The sequence below is a fragment of the Talpa occidentalis genome, unplaced genomic scaffold, assembly GCF_014898055.3.
Source record: "Talpa occidentalis isolate TD23 unplaced genomic scaffold, MPIMG_talOcc4v2.1 talOcc4.4, whole genome shotgun sequence".
Classification (NCBI taxonomy): Eukaryota; Metazoa; Chordata; class Mammalia; order Eulipotyphla; family Talpidae; genus Talpa; species Talpa occidentalis.
Window position 1 is genome coordinate 2,793,863 of NW_023604295.1, and position 17,672 is coordinate 2,811,534.

The following is a 17,672-nucleotide window of genomic DNA, read 5'->3' on the forward strand; positions in this document are numbered from 1 at the left end:
AAATGGAAGCGTTGGCAGGGTTCCAGCAACACGTAACTCACGGCCCTGAAACTTGAAATTCATGTCATTTCCACATCATGCAATATTACTCTTTTGATTTTTTTAACCACTTAAAAATATAAAAACCGGGCCTCCCTGGTGGCGCAGCAGTTGAGCTCTGGGTTGTGAAGCTGCCCCTGGCCTCTGCGGCACGGGTTCGATCCCCGGCTGCTCCCCGGCCACCGGAGGAGGGTCCCACATGGCGCGCAGACCTCTCCTGCCGCCCGCTGCTCCCCTCAGCAGTGTCCTTCGGTCCTTCTGCCTGCTCTGCTCCCCGCTCTGGCTCTGGTGAATTCTCTCACCCTCCTGCGCTTCTGACTGTACCCAGTGCTTGTATAAATAAATAAATAAATCTTTTAAAAAATATATATAAAAACCATTCTCAGTTTGTGTGTCCCATGAAAATAAACAACTGGCTGGATTTGGCTCCTGGACATTTGCTGAGCCCTTTGGTGGACACAAGACAAAGGTCTGCCCCTCCCCGCTGCTGTTTACACGCACACAGACACATGTGCACACACACCATCCATGTACATGCAGACACACAAACAGAATACAAGGATGCATGCACACAAATACACATACATAGCACATGCGCACAGACACACAACACACAGGAGCACAATTACAAAATAGAATACACACATACACACTATACACACATATGCAAGCACACAAACATCAGACACAACCACACACATGCACCTGCATGTACACACCTCACATGTGTGCAAATGTGTGCACACATATGCACGAGCACATGCGCAGACTCGTGTGCCACACATAGGCACACACCACCCCATACACGCACACACATGCACACACACACAGCTGTGAGGAAGCAGAACGACACCTTCTCCCGTCACCTGCTTCCATCCTGATCTGACTTCAGACCAACCACGATCCACTGTTTCCTGTCCAGTTTGCACTTAGAGGAGAAAGAACTAAATCAAGTGTAATTTTTAAAATTAGTTTTTGATTTAGGCTATGGGTTGCTGTTATTTGACCACCTCAGACTTCATTAGCCATGCAACTGAAGTCATATTGTTACCAATTGTTCCAAAATTAAGTCACCCTAGGAAACAGCCAACATGCTTAAGGTTTTGAAGAGAAATAGAATCAAGTCTTTCTTGCCCCTTCCCCGCAGACTTCACTGGCCTCATCAATTTCCTGCTTGGTCCACCCAGGAGGGCCAGGAATCCGCCTGAAGCCGGTGTCTGGGCCAGAGGCTCACAAATCATCCACCCAACCTGGCTCAGAATCTCACTGAGTTTTCAGAAATAATAAGGCTCATCAACAGAAGGAGACACGTAGGTGAGCCCTGGGGCACACCTGCCGCCCCGGCCCTGAGTGTCCAGGTCCAGGCCACAATATCTGCCTCAGAAACATGGGAGCCTTCCTGCCCCCAGGCGTGGTCTGCAGGCTGTACTAGGTGAGAGCTAAATACTTACCATCTGTGGGCAGACATGGCTCCCTCCCAGGCTGCAGGGCTGAGGGGTCCGACTGGCACTCCAGCAGAAGCAGCCGTCCAGATAGGTCCCATGGGGTGCAGGCGAGGCAGGGGTGGGTGTACGTGTGTATGTTCAAGTGCAAATGGGCTTTTCCCCAAAGGGAAGCAACAGGGACTTCAGGAGCCAACCCCAATCCCTGGGACATGGCACCAAACATGTGACCTATTCCAAAACCTACTCAATAACTATAAGTAAGTGAAAATCAAAATCAACAAACAACTATGAACCAGAGACACTCTATGGGGGGTGGGGAGCGGGGAGGGGAGGGATTGGGGTCAAAATAAGGGGGTTGCAATTGTATGGGGAATATAAAAATAAAATTTATTTAAATAAATAAATAAACAAAACAAAAACCTATTCAAGGTCAACTCAGTAACTCAGTCAGGTCACTGCCCCCCCCACCGGGGCTCATCCACCATCCTGTACAGGGACGCAAGAAGGGGAGACTGGAGGTGGCGAGCTTCTCTCCTGTGACGTTGCGGCACCTCCTGCAGGCTTTGAGGCATGAAACTCCTAGGAAGCAGCAACTCAGCTTAATGCTGCTCACAGCGTTCCCAGGTCAGGGCCCCTCCGGGTACAGTGAGTGCCCCTTTCCGAGCTCCCCAGTGACCTTCCACGTGTTGACTGACCCCTGAAGTCCTGTGCTAAGGAAGTCCTGTCCTGGACTTCCTGGGGCAGGCCCGGAATCTGAGAGTGGCCACGGTCAAAGGCCCCTGGGGCATTTGATGGAGAGGGGTGTCTTCCCTAGCCAGGATTTCTTGACTTGAGGCTTGGGGGACAGGTGCAACGTCATCAGCACTATTAGCAGAGAACCGCAGCTCTTTCTGGAAGCTCTGTTGGCCATAATGCTTTGCTGTGATGGACGCCTCTCCCCACACCCAGCCCAGCACCTCCTGCAGTTCTCAGCATTGCAGAGTGAGAGATGGATTTCCCACATCCATGAAACACCATTTTCAGTTGAGAGATGCCTTGGGGTTTGCAGGATTCCTAAATCAAGATTGTTGAGAGCAGACATAACACTGAGAAAAAACACGGATTGCATGCTTGTGTAAGAGAATCATCCTTGACCCATCAAGGTCCTTTCCAAGTAGCTAGTTCTGGTCAGCACTGTGGGTAGAACTTTCTACAATGAAACCTGTCATCTCATCTGCTGCACCTAACACAGTAGCCACTGGCCACATCTGGCTTTTGAGCATTGATCTGTAGCTAATGCAACAGAGAAATGCATCTTATATTTCATTTCATTTCAAATCATTTAAATGTACAGAGCCACCTGTGACCGTGGTATTAAGACAGCACTGTTCTAGCTAGTTCTCTTCAAATTCCTCATCTACTTCTTATGAGATTAAAAACTGGCTGGTGATCCCTTTGGGAAATGTTTCTTCCGCAATAAACCAAATTCGTGGCATAACCAAACTTCCCACAGTCTGGTAAATGAAAAAGTGAGTCAGCCAGCAAATACAACGTTGGAGAAATTTCCATGAAGATCATTTGGCATTGTTCCCCAGAGTTCGAGACTTAAAGGTCAATTAGATTCCACATGCAGCAACCCCCACCCCCCACAAGTCCTAGTCTCTACAGAAACATGCCTTTAACAGCAGCCATGGCAAAATATTCACTGCACTCCAACATACTGTCTTTCTCCATTATTAGTCTGCTGCGTATCAATATTTATTAAACATGCTAGGTTCTGTAAAGGTTACAAATGGAATAAATGACAGGGCACTTGCCTGGTCTCAGGATCTGGGCTCTGTGGTGACTTAGAGAGAATAAACTATTACGGGAAGAAAGTGGCGTTTGGCCTGAGCAGATGTACCTAAGGGTACCGGAAGCTCCATGCCCTCTCATGTCTTGTACCACCCACTCAAGGATCCTGGTAAGACAGGATCACACAGGCAGGGGGTAACAAGATGATATGCAAGAGCTTCGTTTTAAATCAGTTAAGTTGGCAACTTTTTTCATTTAAAGGGCTCTGAAGAAAGTGATAACAGGGCCTCCCGGGTGACGCAAGGGTTAAATCTCAGCAAAATGAAGCTATCCACAGACACTGCAATGCAAGTTCGTTCCCCAGCCAGGGATATGACCCACATATGGTGCAACAGAACTCTCTGTCTCACCGCTGCTCCGCTCTGCGGTGTATTTCAGTAGACCTCCAGACTGAGCTTGGACCGACCTGCTAGTCCACACCCTCAGCCTCCATCCTGAGCTGGTTCCAGCCCTCTGATCCACACGCTAAACCTCCAGTGGAGCGGGGGCCTGTTATCACTTTCTTCAGAGCCCTTTAAATGAGGCTGAGCTGGAACATGCCTGATTGACCACTTCAGCCTCCAGGCTGAGCTGGGGCTCACCTGGCTCTAAACCCCCTCAGCCTCCAGGTGGGGCTGGGGCCGGCCTGCAGCTCCACACCCTGAACCTCCAGGCTGAGTTAGCGCCAGACTGCTGGTCCACCCCGAGGCGAGCTGGGGCTGGCCTGACACTCAACCCCTTCACCCTGCAGGCTTAGAAGGACAGGTCCTTCTGATCTATCCCTCAGCCTCCAGGCAGAGCTGGGGCCAGCCTGCAGCTCGAAGCCCTCAGCCTCCAGGATGAGAAAGGGCCAGCCCAATGCTCGACACCCTCAGCCTCAAGGCTAAGCTTGGGGCATCCCACAGCTCGACCCCTTCAACCTCCAGGCTGAGCTAGAGCTGGCCTGCCACTCACCACACTCAGGCTCCAGGCTCAGCTGTGGCCAGCCAACTGCTCGACCCCCTCAACATGCAGGCTGAGGTGGGGATGGCCAGCCACCCGAACCGCTCAGGCTCTGGGTTATTTGGGGCCGGCCTGTTGGTTGACCCCTCAGCCTGATGGTCCTGTGGCTGACATGCTGGTAAAACCTCAGATTCCAGACTTAGTTGGGGCAGATAGGCCACTCAACCACCTCAGCCTGCAGGCTGAGATGGGACCACCTTGCTACCTGAACCCCTCAGTCTCCAGCCTGAGCTGGGTCTGGCCTGCCACTAGGCCCTCTCTTACTCAAGGCTGAGGTGTGGCAGGTTGCAGTTTGACCCCTCAGCCTCCCAAAGAGATGGGGCCTGCATGGTGCTATATCACCACAGCCTCCAGGCTGAGCTGGGGACAGCCTGCCACTCAACCTCCTCAGCCTACAGGACAGGGTGGGGCTGGCCTGCAGGTCAACCCCCTCTGCCTATAGGCCTGGCTGGGGTGGGCCAACAGGTTGACCCCCTCAGCGTCCAGGTAGGCTGGGGTCGGAAGACAGGTCAGCCCCCACAGCCTCCAGGCCGGGCTGGGACCCGCATGCAGGTCAACCCCCTCAACATCCAGGCCAGGCAGGGGCATCCTACAGGTCAACCACCTCAGCATGCAGGCCAGGCAGGGGCCGTCCTGTTGGTCAACACCCTCAGCATCCAGGACAGGCTGGACCGGCCCTCAGGTTGACCTCCTCAGCCTCCAAACCGGGTTAGGGGCCGTCCTTCAGGTCGACCCCATCAGCCTCCAGGCAGGACTGGGGCCAGCCTGCAAGTCGACACCCTTGCCCCCAGCCCCACCTGGAGGCTGAGGGGGTCGACATGCATGCCGGCCCCAGCACGACCTGGAGGCAGAGGGTGTCGACCTCCAGGCCGGCCTCAGCCCAGCCTGGAGGCTAAGGTGGTCAACCTGTAGTCCAAACCGAGCTCAGCCTGGAGGCTGAGGGGGTTGATCTGAAAGCAGGTCCCAGCCCGGCCTTGAGGCTGAGGGTTTGACATTCTGGGCAATGTCAGCCTGCAGGTCAACCCCATCATCATCCAGGGCGGGCTGGGCCCAGCCTGCAGGTTGACCCCCAAAGCCTTCAGGCTGGTCTAGGGCCGGACTACAGGTCAACCCCCGAAGCCTAAAGGCCTTGCAGGGTCGGCCTGCATGTCAACCTCATCAGCCTCCAGGCCAGGTTGGGATCCGACTACAGGTCAACCCCTTCAGCCTCCAGGTTGTGCTTGGGCCATCCTACAGGTCAACCCCCTCAAACTCCAGGCGGGGCTGGGCCCAGCCTGCTGGTTAAACCCTTCAGCCTCCAGATGGGCCTGGGGCCGTCCTGCAGGCCGACCCCCTCAGCCTCCAGGCCTGGCTGAGTTGGCCTGCAGGTCAACCCCCTCAGCCTCCAGGGGCTGGCCAGTAGGTCGACCCCCTTCAGGTCAATCCCCTCAGTTGCCATGTGGGGCTGGGGCCAGCCTGCCGGTGGACCCCCTCATCCTCCAGGCAGGGCTGGGGCCAACCAGCAGGTCGACCCTCTCAGCCTCAAGGCTGGGGCGGGCCAGCCTGCAGGTCAACTCCCTCAGCTGCCAGGCCAGGCTGGGGCCGGACTACAGTTCGACCCCCTCAGCCTCCAGGCTGGGCTGAGTCAGCCTGCAGGTTGAACCCCTGAGCCCTCTCTGGGTTGGGGCCGGCCTGCATGTTGACCCCCTGAGCCTCCAGGCTGGGCTGGTGTCGGACTACAGGTTGACTCCCTCAGCCTCCAGGCCAGGCTGAGCCGGCCTGCAGGTTGAACTGCTCAATCTCCAGGGCGTGCTGGGGCTGGCCAGTAGGTGGACCCCTTCAGCCTGTAGTCCAGGCCAGGCTGAACTACAGGTCAACCCCCTCAGGTTCCAGGGAGGGCTGGGGCTGGTCTGTATCGACCCCTTCAGCCTCCAGGCTGAGGTAGGGCTGGCCTGCTTCGATCCCCACACACACTCCAGGCTGAGAAGGGCCTTGATTTATGGTTGATCCCTAAGCCTCTATGCTGTGCTGGGGCAGGCTGGCTGGTTGACCCCTCATCCTCAAGGTTCAGCTTGGGGCGGCCTGCTGGTCCACCGGTTAACCTCCATTCCTACCTGTGCACAGCCTGTTGGTCCAGCCCTCAGATTCCAACCCAGTTGGGACTGGCCTGCCACTCGACCCCCCCTGCCTCCAGGCTTAGAAGGGCCTTGCTTTCTGGTCAACACCTAAACCTCTATGCTGTCTGGGGCCAGACTGCTGGTTGACCCCTCAGCCTCCAGGCTAAGCTGGGGCTGGCCTGCCGCTTGACCCCCTCAGCCTCCACCCTGAGCTTCTCCAGCCCTCCTCTCAACACCCTCAGTCTCCAGGCCAAGGTGTGGACTGCCTACCCCTCAACCCCTTCAGTCTCTGCTTGAGCTGGGGCCAGCCTGTCGCTCAACCCCTCTACCTGCAGGCTGAGCTGCGGCCAGCCTGCCATTCAACTCCCTACCCTCCAGGCTGATCTGGGGCAGGCCTTCCGCTCGTACCCCTCAGCCTCCATACTAAGCTGGAGCTGGCCTGCCACTCAACCCTCTCAGCTCCAGGCTGAGCTAGGACTGGCCACCCACTCGACCCCCTCAGCCTCCATGTAGAGCTCAGGCTGCTCTGCTGGTGTTCCCTCATCAGTCTCCACCCTGAGCTGTATCCGGCCCTCAGATCAACCCCTTCAGCCTCCAGGCTGAGCTGTGGCCAGCCTACCTCTACACCCCCTCAGTAGACCTGCCTATTCTGCTCCCTAATCTATCTCTGAATTCCTTTGCCCCTGCACCTCTGGCCTGCACCCCAGCTCTTTAATGGATGAATAAATAAATCTTAAAAAAAAAAAAAAAGGAAAGTGATAGCAATATTCGTAGATTTTTGAAATTTTAGCTCTACTCCAAAGAAAATAGACAGCTTCACTTTAGGAACACAGTCCTAGAAGAGATGCTTTTTTGTTGTTTTTCAGGAACCTCCAAGCAGTGGTGATAATGAATATATTGATTATCAGTAAGTTATGAACAGCATGCACAAAACAGACATGGATGGGCCCCGACCAATCAGAATGGATATTGTATAATCACCAACCAATCAGAACAGATAGGGTGTTGATACCAACCAATCAGAATGGATACCACAGTCTCAGGTTGTCCCCGCAAATTCCCCTCCAGTTAGCTGAGTCATAGAATGTGGATTCAGGGTAGAAGCTGAAGGTGGTTTAAGATCATACAAATATTTTATAAATTGCTGCATTATTAGATCAGCAAGCAGGAGTTTTAAGTGATGAAAACATAATGATGAATTTGAGTCTGCCACTTGGTGACTGTGAGGAATTCACTAAAATCTTAACCATTTTAAGTCAAATTCTGGCAAAGGCACAGTTGGGCATGGTTTCTACCATTGTAGAAATCTACCAAACAATGCAGAGCTCGGTCAAGTAACGATCTTGCCTCCTGTTAGATGAAGAGATGCGGTGGGCAGTGAAAGGCACTGAGATTGTGTAGATGAAAAGCAAACAAAAAAAAATGTGGAAAAGGCAGCAATTTCAGTTAATAAGCACATTCATGTGAACTCGTAGTGGGGCGAGAGTCTTCAAACCACCACCTGAATAGTCAAGAGTAAAGAAAAGCACTACAAGTTCTTCAGGGTTTTCTCTCTTATTTATTAAAAAAAATATATTACCCATTTCCTGTTTTTTCATGGCATCTGAGGTTCGTGAGGTCTGTGCCCCACAAACCATAACCCTCACCTAATGCATCTGAGGCCCGAAGGGGGCATGTAAAAATGAATGTCTTCATGTAAATGTCCAATGATGTGCAACATGCACATCAGCTTTAGAATTTATTTTAACTTTTAAATAGTTTAATTTCATTTAATCTATGAGTTCTGCTTTTCCAGACAATTTTAGATTTCCAGTTGATCCTAATTGGTGTTCTCTTTTTTTGCTGATAATGTGCAATCATGTCCCACATGGTCAACATCCATAAATACCATCTTCACGTGATGGAAGATAATAAGAGCATTTCAGCGTGGGGTAAGAAATGGACTGAGACACCGCTGCTGGGATCAGCAGCAGGTGAGAAACCCCACACAGGAGCTCCCAGCTTTTACTCAGTAATGTTGTAGAATTCATGGAAATCCTGAGATGTTTTAAAAATCAAATCCTACTTGGGAAGCTGGGAAAACGGACTTCTTCTCTGCTATGAAATATCTGTCCAGATGTTTCCAGCACCACCTCCTCCAGGAACGCGGCCAGGCCGGGCCTCAGGTAGCAGGGAGTGATGACATCCTGGAGATGCGGGTCATCGGCCAGGGAAGGGACCCGAGGGACGTCTTCACTACACTAACGTCACATTCCTGACCCTCCTAGGACTGGCCATAAAAAAGGTCACATGTGGCCGATGTGCTGGTGGCTGGTGATCATCTGGTCCCTGCCGACAAAGGGAAAAGGGTGGTTGAACCAGGGGAGGAGGGCCTGTGAGCAGATTCGAAGGAAGCTCCACTCATCAGGGAAGCTCGAGGGAGGGCAGAGGGAAGAAGGAGGAGTGCCAACAGGTGCCCTCTGTGTCTCCTTATCCAGCACTCTGCACTGTAGATGCCCACGTCAGGGCCCACAGAGCAACCCAGCCCCAGGGCCCAAGTCAGGCTGGCACAGAGGCCACGGGCTGCTGCGTGTCCTTGTTTTCCATTCTCTCATGGAAATGCTAGCTTTCACCTGAAATATATAAAAGGTCTCTAACCTTCTTCAAAGAACACATTCCTTCTAGCGGAGAAGGGCAAACCGAGTCCACACGGGCCGGCCAGTGCCTGCGCGGGAGTGTCCTGCTGGGATACACGGGCCGGCCTTCCTGCCGTACAAGAGCGCCAGCCGGGCTCCCACGGCCTGTGGCTGCATTTCACATCTAAATAATGTAGCCCCACGCCATGAATGATTTACACACAATGGGACGTTGGAACCCTCAGAACAGACTCTGCAGGCTCCTGGTGCCCCTTCAGCGGCCCCCACAGCACAGGAAAACTCGCCCATGGCAGTGCGGGCTCCGGCCCTCTGGGCCCAAGCAAAACACCAAAGGAGAAAAAGTGTTTGTAGGCTGGTGCAGCAGGAATGGGGTTCCCAAGCCCTTCTTACAGTATTGCAATTCCAGTGTCCCCAGATGGATCCAGACAGAGCCAAAGCCTTGAAACCTGACTGCAGAGCTGAGGCTCCCCCAGCTGGAGGCTCCCGGGGGAGCAGAGGGGCAAAGAGGGGAGCAATGGATTGTGGAGCAAGATTACTGGGGCTTTGGGGGGGGTGTGTGTGACGACGTGCATTCAGAGTGGTGTGAACCTGCGCCCTAAGGCACAGGCAGAGCTGACAGCCAGTGTGACCTTCACAGAATGATACAACTTTGTAAAAATTAAATTTCCTCCAAACCTGATTACAGTCAGATTTAAGTACATAACTGAAACGTACATCTCACTCATTTAAAAAATGTTAAAATTCCAGTTTTCTGTTTTAGTAACCGTCGAGTGGGGGGTGTCATTCAAATCATGCTTGGAGATGCAGGAGGAAGATGGGATGTGGAGAGACTCTCCACGGCCCAGAGACTGGGCGCTGATGTGCAGAACCCAGGTGGTGCTGAAGGCAAGGACGAGAGTAACCGGATGTGACCTGGGTCACGTCTTCTGCCTGCAGGTGGCAGATACAGGTACCACCCATGCCCTCCCCACAAGCATAGCAGGCACAGGTCACCAAGAATATCACATAGGCGCTGGGCGCCAGGGGAGCAGAGCTGAAAGGAAGTCCTGGGACCTAGGTCCATGGGAATACATAGAAAATTAGACCTGCAGCTCACCACCACACTGCCTCCGGCCACATGTGTCCCAAATTAAGCCATCCTCCCAGACAAGTGCACAAGGCAGGGATGGGGACCCAGCCTTGGCCTTAGAGCCGCCACTAACCAGGGCATGAGACGCTGGGGGCCGGGCCCCATCACTCCAGCTGACAGAGCTGAGCCAAAGCAGCACTACTCCATCAGGACCAAGCAACACGCACCAGCTAATAGTCAGCTATTAAGAAGCAAGAGCTTATAAATGGTCCACAAAAGCGGGGGAGAAAGCTAGTCACCTGGCGAGGCTGTCTGCTGTCGCGTTGTTCTGGAGCACCAGATGCAGGGGACTTCGAAGGGAGGTAAGTGATGGCTGCAACAGAGAACAATTTCAGAAAAGTGGCCAAATCCAAGCAAACATTCAACAATCCGATTTATAAGGCTTTGCTTTCTTTTATGTAGCTTCTCTGCAGCTGAATAATCCTTCACCACAAAGGGACTTTTTAAAGTTCCCTTGAGGTTACAGACTTTATTTTTCTAATGAAATAAAAACACAGCAAACTAACACAGATTCAATTCCTTTCTTGACATGTTAGTCTCATCCAGAGACAAGATGAACCCCTAGCTTTCATGGCTGGCCAAGAATAATATATACAAGGCAAGGGTCTGGGGCAAGATGTTGATAATTGCTCAAAACGCTAATGAATTAATAATGAGTAAATATTCACTAAGGGCAACTTTTGCCAGAACCTGTGGTCAGATTATCAAAGGTCATAGTCGATGCTCTGGAGGATATTTTTATACCTGAAGCATACAACTTGTGATGCCAGTAGATGCCAGCACAGAATGGGAAAAACAGAGCTACTGAGAGTAGCAGCCCAATTATAGTGGAAATAAAATGGTTTTCAGACCTCTCAACAAGAATCAATTAACTAAAAATCCTTGCATGGAATTTTTGTGGCCGGGTAACTGGTCAGGACCAGTCCCCATCTCTGACTGCTAAGAAGCCATCTGTGCACCTTTCCTTCTCATCTACCTTCTCCTACCATGGAGGAACCAGATTCAAATTCTGCCCCTCTGCTCATTAGTCACTGGAGACGGGAGGCGACCTTCAGAGATGCCCAGGGGTGAGTGCATCACTAAAGGGGGAACATTTAGGCACTACAAGGCTTGCAACAAGGCTTGCAACAGGGTTCTCAGCACCCTGCAGTGTGGAGAGAGAGGAAAAGATTCCTTCCTGCCTTCCTGAGTTTCTGTTTTAATTGAGGTAAGGAAGCTGCCCTCCATGGGTGAAAAACCTTTAAAGAAAGCATGAAAAATAAAAAATAAAAAAATCGGTAAGCTTGAAACATGAAAATTATTTTTAAGACTCCTCAACGGTCACCTCATTGGACTCTAAACTGGAGACAAATTGGCAGATGCTCACTGTTAATCTACTCCTATATTTCTAGCCCAGAATCTCTCCCTCTTATGAAAAGCATGCAAACAAAGCCTCCCGCCCTTGGTTGGGTCATCTGTCCTCACGCCGCCCTGTGCCCGCCTGTCCACTCACTTGTGGGCCTCAGCTCCTCTGCCTGGTAGCCATAGTTTTCATTTCCGTCCTTTGACTTCGTCTCAGAGGTCTCGCTCGTCTTCGGGTTTGCAGATTTCCTAGAAGGAGACCATTGTCAACAGCCAAATGTTAATGGACAGTGGAACATCCTACAGCCGCACTCTCCAGGAGGCCCAGGGAGGCTGCCGGCTGGGGAGTGGCGAGGTGGGGGGACCCTGTCCCCCAGGCCTGCAGACGGCCCAGGGCTCGCCCACTCCCTGATGGGCAGACCTGCAGCCTCACACGGCGGGTGTGTGATCTCCCCATCAGAAGTCAATCCTCAGGAAGCACCCACCAAATAAAGTGGGGTTCACAGACGGTGCCTGCCGGCCAGTCGGACCCACCACCTGCTCTTACAAACACAGTTTAATCAGAACGCAGGTCCACCTGGCTGCTCCCCTCACAGACGGCGGCGGGCAAGTCACAACGGCTGCACTGAGTCACTGAGATGAGCGTGTGGCTCATGGAGCCAAAAATATTTACACTCAAGCACTTGATTCAAAAAAGATGCCAACCTCTGAAACAAAGCAAAATTCATTGCCGCTTCCAGGGGAAGAGTCTGGCAATGGCTAGCCGAAGACCTCGATACATTCCTGCTTCACTCCTAAGCATTTCTATAGGGAAATAACCAAAGACTGGTGCAAAGATTTACTGGAAAGAACGTTCGTTCACTAATCACTGACGACAAGGGCCAAAACTGCACACACACACACACCCCCACCCCCGTGCCCAGCCACAGGAAGCGTGAACCAAGCGGTGATGGTCTCTCACCCGGAGCCCGCGCCGCCGAACAGCAGGCCAGGAGAACCAGCATGCTGCTGCTGGGGTGTGAACTGCAAGCCTGTGTGGAAGTCTGGGCGGCCGTGGGGTCTAAGGCTGGGCACAGACCTGCCCTGCGGCCCTCCCTGGACAGCAGCTGCACACCCACCAGGAATGAGGCGGGGAAGCGTGCCCGCGCAGCTGCCTCGAAGTGCTCGTCAGGACGCACGTGCGTGACAGCCACAGCCACCCCGCCCCGAAAACTCCCCGAACGCCAAAAGTGAGGTGGAAAGGGGGTGCACCCAGGCCCAGAGCACAGAAGGACCGGATCGCAGACCCCTGCATCTGCAGCCCCAGAGGGAAGCCGGAGAAGCCCCAGGAGAGTGCACAGGATGATGATGGACACGGAGTTCACATCCACCTAAGCCCGGAGCGTGAGGGCAGATGTTGGAAGAGGTGGCCTTTGCGGCAGTCTGGGCAACTGATGGGGCCTGCAAGCTTTGGGGGTGCTGGGGCGCTGGTTCTGCGAGGCCCAGGCACACTGGTGTGTGGCAGTTCATGGAGCCAGTCCCCCGCCCTTGGCTGTATTTATACTTCAATAAGACATTTTATCCAGCAAATAAAACAAAAATGGGGGAGGCAAGTATTTGTTAACAGAAATAGTTTCCAGAACGGTGCCGAGTGAGAAAGCGAGTTGTGGCACGTCTGTTCTGTGTGTGCGCGTGTCTGTGTGAACACACAAGCGTGTGGTGTGCACACCCTTGACAACAGCCGCGGCCCTGGCGACAGGATGAGGGTGATTTCCACGCCATTCCTTCTGCCCTGGTTTTACAGCAAAAGATTCTTTCACTGCAGACGCCTCCCAGGAGCCGGGGGCGGCACGGACACGGCGGGAGGGGCGCAGGGGGACAGCGGGCCCGGCGGGACCCCCTGACTCTCCTCCCGGCAGAGGGGCTGCGCGCAGGGTGCAGCCCGGCGACCCGGTTCCCATCCCGAGCTGCCCGCTGTCTGCACGGGGGAGACCGCGCGGCCCCTGAACCCCTCCTTGCTCCGCTCTCCTCGCCCCAACGCGCAAGAACCACGGCGAGGATTAAGCAGCGACCCCCCCCCCACCCCGAGGCAGAGCGGCCCCCCAGGACGCCGAGGTCCCGGGGGCGGCCGCGGGCTCGTGGCGCTGGGCCTCGGCGGGCGGACAGGCCGGGCCGGGAGCCACCGGGGAGGAAACGCCGGGACTTGGACTCGCAGGAGGACGGACTCGGATCAGCACCGAGAGCGTGTGGGGGCCGCGTCCACGCGCGCCCAGAAACCCGCGGCCAGCGCCACGGGACCTTGGCCGGCCGGGCCCAGCACAGCACCCTGAGGGTCCCCCCCTCCCCGGCCCTCCCCGCGGGAGCCCCCTCTGCGCGCCCCCTCCGGCTCTGGCTCCGCGCGCAGCCTGAGCTCGTCATCGGGGACCCCTCACCCCTCCGGGCGCCCCGGGCTCGGCCGCCGGGGCCCAGGGGTCAGGGAGACGCGGCCCGGGGAAGGCCCGCCCCGCCCGGGGCCCCGCGTGTTCGCGCCCCCCGCCCCCTCGGCCCCCTCGGTCCTCCTCCACCCCCCGACCCCCACCCCCACCCCGTGCCCCCGGAGGCCCCCTGCGGAGCGGGTCTCAAGGGGCCTCACCAGGCCCGGGACCTGGAGGCGCTTCTGCCAGAGCCGCCCCCGCCGGCCCCCGCAGGGCCCCCGCGCTGCACCCCGGCGCCAAGGCAGACCCCGCCCGGGGGGCTCAGGGGGTCTGGGGCGCGGCCTGGGGTGGCCTGGGGGACCGCCTGGGGGGCGGCCTGGGGGCGGCCTGGGGGGGCTGGAGACCCGCCTGGGGGGGCCTGGGGGCGGCCTGGGGGTGGCCTGGGGGGGCGACGTGGGGAACAGCCTGGGGGGCGGCCTGGGGGCGGCCTGGGGTTTCGAGGCCTTGCCAGGTCCCCTGGAAAGTGCCTGCGGCGACTGGCGGCCCCGGCAGGGACCCGGCCGCCTCCCGCAGGTGCCCGTCATGAGCCCCGCAGACAACCCGCGGAGGGTGCGCGCGGAGCCGCGTCTCGTCCCCGGCCACAGCCCCGAGTCCAGCGCCCGCGGCCCCTTCGCCCAGCAGGGCCCTCGGGCCGGCCCGGAGGACGGACGCGGTCGGGCAGCGCCCCCTGGCGGAAGGGGCTGCGCACGGCAGCCGCCGGCAGGACCTCCGGGCTCAGCCCCAGGGGTTCCCCCAGGTGGGCCCACCCCAGCGGGCCGCGGCCTGGGGGGGTGAGGGGTGGTGAGGGGTGGTGAGGGGTGGTGAGGGGTGGTGAGGGGTGGTGGGGTGTGAGGGGTGGTGAGGGTGGTGAGGGTGGTGAGGGGTGGTGAGGGGTGGTGAGGGGTGGTGGGGGTGGTGAGGGGGTGGTGAGGGGTGGTGAGGGGTGGTGAGGGGTGGTGAGGGGTGGTGAGGGGTGGTGAGGGGTGGTGAGGGGTGGTGAGGTGGTGAGGGTGTGAGGGAGGTGGTGAGGGTGGTGAGGGGTGTGAGGGGTGGTGGGGTGGTGGGGGTGGTGAGGGGTGGTGAGGGGTGGTGACGGGTGGTGAGGGGTGGTGAGGGGTGGTGAGGGGTGGTGGGGTGGTGAGGGTGGGTGAGGGGTGGTGAGGGGTGGTGGTGGTGAGAGGGTGGTGAGGGGTGGTGAGGGGTGGTGAGGGGTGGTGAGGGGTGGTGAGGGGTGGTGAGGGGTGGTGAGGAGTGGTGAGGAGTGGTGAGGGGGTGTGAGGGGTGGTGGGGTGGTGAGGGGTGGTGAGGGGGGTGAGGGTGGTGAGGGTGGTGAGGGGGTGTGGGTGGTGAGGGGGGGTTGGTGGAGGGATGGTGAGGGGTGGTGAGGGGTGGTGAGGGGTGTGTGAGGGGTGGTGAGGGTGGTGAGGAGCGATGAGGGGGGTGGTGAGGGGTGGTGGGGTGGTGAGGGGTGGTGAGGGTGGTGAGGGTGGTGAGGGGTGTGAGGGTGGTGAGGGGTGGTGAGGGGTGGTGAGGGGTGGTGGGGTGGTGAGGGGTGGTGAGGGTGTTGGTGAGGGGGTGGATGGGGTGGTGAGGGTGGTGAGGGGTGGTGAGGGTGGTGAGGGGGTGGTGAGGGGTGGTGAGGGGTGGTGAGGAGCGGTGAGGAGCGATGAGGGGGTGGTGGGGGTGGGGTGGGGTGGTGAGGGTGTGAGGGATGGTGTGAGGGTGGTGAGGGGTGGTGACGGGTGGTGAGGGGTGGTGAGGGGGTGGTGAGGGGTGGTGAGGGTGGTGAGGGGTGGTGGGGTGGTGAGGGTGGTGAGGGGGTGGTGGGGTGGTGAGGTGGTGGTGAGGGGTGGTGAGGGGTGGTGAGGGTGGTGAGGGGTGGTGGGGTGGTGAGGGGGTGGTGAGGGGTGGTGGGGGTGGTGAGGGGGTGGTGGGTGGTGAGGGGTGGTGAGGGGTGGTGAGGGGTGGTGAGGTGGTGGTGAGGGGTGGTGAGGGGTGGTGAGGGGTGGTGGGGTGGTGAGGGGTGGTGAGGGGGTGGTGAGGGGTGGTGAGGGGTGGTGAGGGGGTGGTAAGGGGTGGTGAGGGGCTGGTGAGGGTAGTGAGGGGGTGGTGAGGGTGGTAAGGGTGGTGAGGGGTGGTGAGGGGTGGTGAGGGGTGGTGAGGGGTGGTGACGGGTGGTGAGGGGTGGTGGGGTGGTGAGGGGTGGTGGGGTGGTGAGGGGTGGTGAGGGGTGGTGAGGGGTGGTGAGGGGGTGGTGAGAGGGTGGTGAGGGGTGGTGAGGGTGTGGTGGGTGGTGAGGGGTGGTGAGGGGTGGTGAGGAGCGGGGTGGGAGCGATGGGGGTGGTGAGGGTGGTGGGGTGGTGAGGGGGTGGTGAGGGGTGGTGAGGGTGGTGGAGGGGTGGTGAGGGTGGTGAGGGGTGGTGAGGGGGTGAGGGGGTGGTGAGGGTGGTGAGGGGTGATGAGGGTGGTGAGGGGTGGTGAGGGGTGGTGGGGGTGGTGAGGGGTGGTGAGGGGTGGTGAGGGGTGGTGAGGTGGTGGTGAAGGGTGGTAAGGGGTGGTGAGGGTGGTGAGGGTAGTGAGGGGGTGGTGAGGGTGGTAAGGGGTGGTGAGGGGATGTGAGGGTGGTGAGGGGTGGTGAGGGGTGGTGAGGGGTGGTGAGGGGGTGGTGAGGGGTGGTGAGGGTGGTGAGGGGGTGGTGGGGTGTTGGTGAGGGTGGTGAGGGGCTGGTGAGGGTAGTGAGGGGGTGGTGAGGGGTGGTAAGGGGTGGTGAGGGGTGGTGAGGGGTGGTGAGGGGGTGGTGAGGGGTGGTGAGGGGTGGTGAGGGGTGGTGAGGGGTGGTGGGGTGGTGAGGGGTGGTGAGGGGGTGGTGAGGGGTGGTGAGGTGGTGGTGAGGGGTGGTAAGGGGTGGTGAGGGGATGGTGAGGGGTGGTGAGGGGGTGGGTGTGCCTGGGGTGGGCATGGGTGGGGGTGTGAGCTGTGGGGTGTATGTGAGTGTGGCGGGCGTGTGCGAATGGGGGTGTGCGTGTAAGTGGGCGTGTGTGGGTGTGAATATGCGTGTGCGTGTGGGTGTGTCTCGTTGCTGTTGTTTGATTTTGTATTCAGAAAACTGATGGGCTTTCAGGCCTACCTTATTTCACTGTCATAGTTCGATTCTGAAAAAGAAAAACAATCGCATTAGCAAAAGCAGGATGATAATTCTGAAAATAAAATCTCGTCATTTTTATAGACTCCCTGATTTTAACACCCACACCACCGAATATCTGTGACCTTGTAGTTCATTCACTCTCAGCACTCAACGTGGTCTGTGCCAGCCTGCAGGGTGTTATCTCATTTAGTCGTTCAACATCCCAAGAGGTAGTAGCTGCTGTTATCATAATTTAAACAGACCAAACACTATGGTAGTACCATTACCATATCTTTAACAGGCAGGGAATTAAATGCATTTCCTTTCAATGTCGCTGAAAGCAAATGCACCTTTTGCAAGAGCTGAAGAACCGCAATTGCTTTTACAGAGTTCAAAAATATGAACCAGCCTCCACAAACCAAAATTACCTTTTTTTTCTTTCCTGGAGCCACGGCAGCAGCAGAATACGATAATCAGAACAATTAGCAGAATCAGAAGCAACGACAAGGACACAGCTATCAGGATGATGGCCCAGGTGGGCAGCGAGGCCCCCTGCCTCTGGATGCTGCCTGTACATGAAAGACGGGAAGACTGTCAGCGCTGCCCGCACCGACCG

The 17,672-nt window shown here is 56.8% G+C and overlaps 1 protein-coding gene across 1 annotated transcript in view; it reads right to left on the reverse strand.

The window, feature by feature from the left end:
* Window positions 1–7,944: 7,944 nt before the first annotated feature.
* IGSF5 (immunoglobulin superfamily member 5) overlaps window positions 7,945–17,672 on the reverse strand; it is a 31,013-nt gene continuing 21,285 nt past the window's right edge. Inside the window, exons 6-10 of the mRNA XM_037524777.2 lie at window positions 17,485–17,625; window positions 17,060–17,084; window positions 11,652–11,749; window positions 10,399–10,472; window positions 7,945–8,722 (exon numbers count right to left, since the gene is read on the reverse strand). Coding sequence (XP_037380674.1) covers window positions 8,630–8,722; window positions 10,399–10,472; window positions 11,652–11,749; window positions 17,060–17,084; window positions 17,485–17,625 — 431 coding nt within the window. The 3' untranslated portion in view covers window positions 7,945–8,629. The remainder of the gene's footprint in view (window positions 8,723–10,398; window positions 10,473–11,651; window positions 11,750–17,059; window positions 17,085–17,484; window positions 17,626–17,672) is intronic.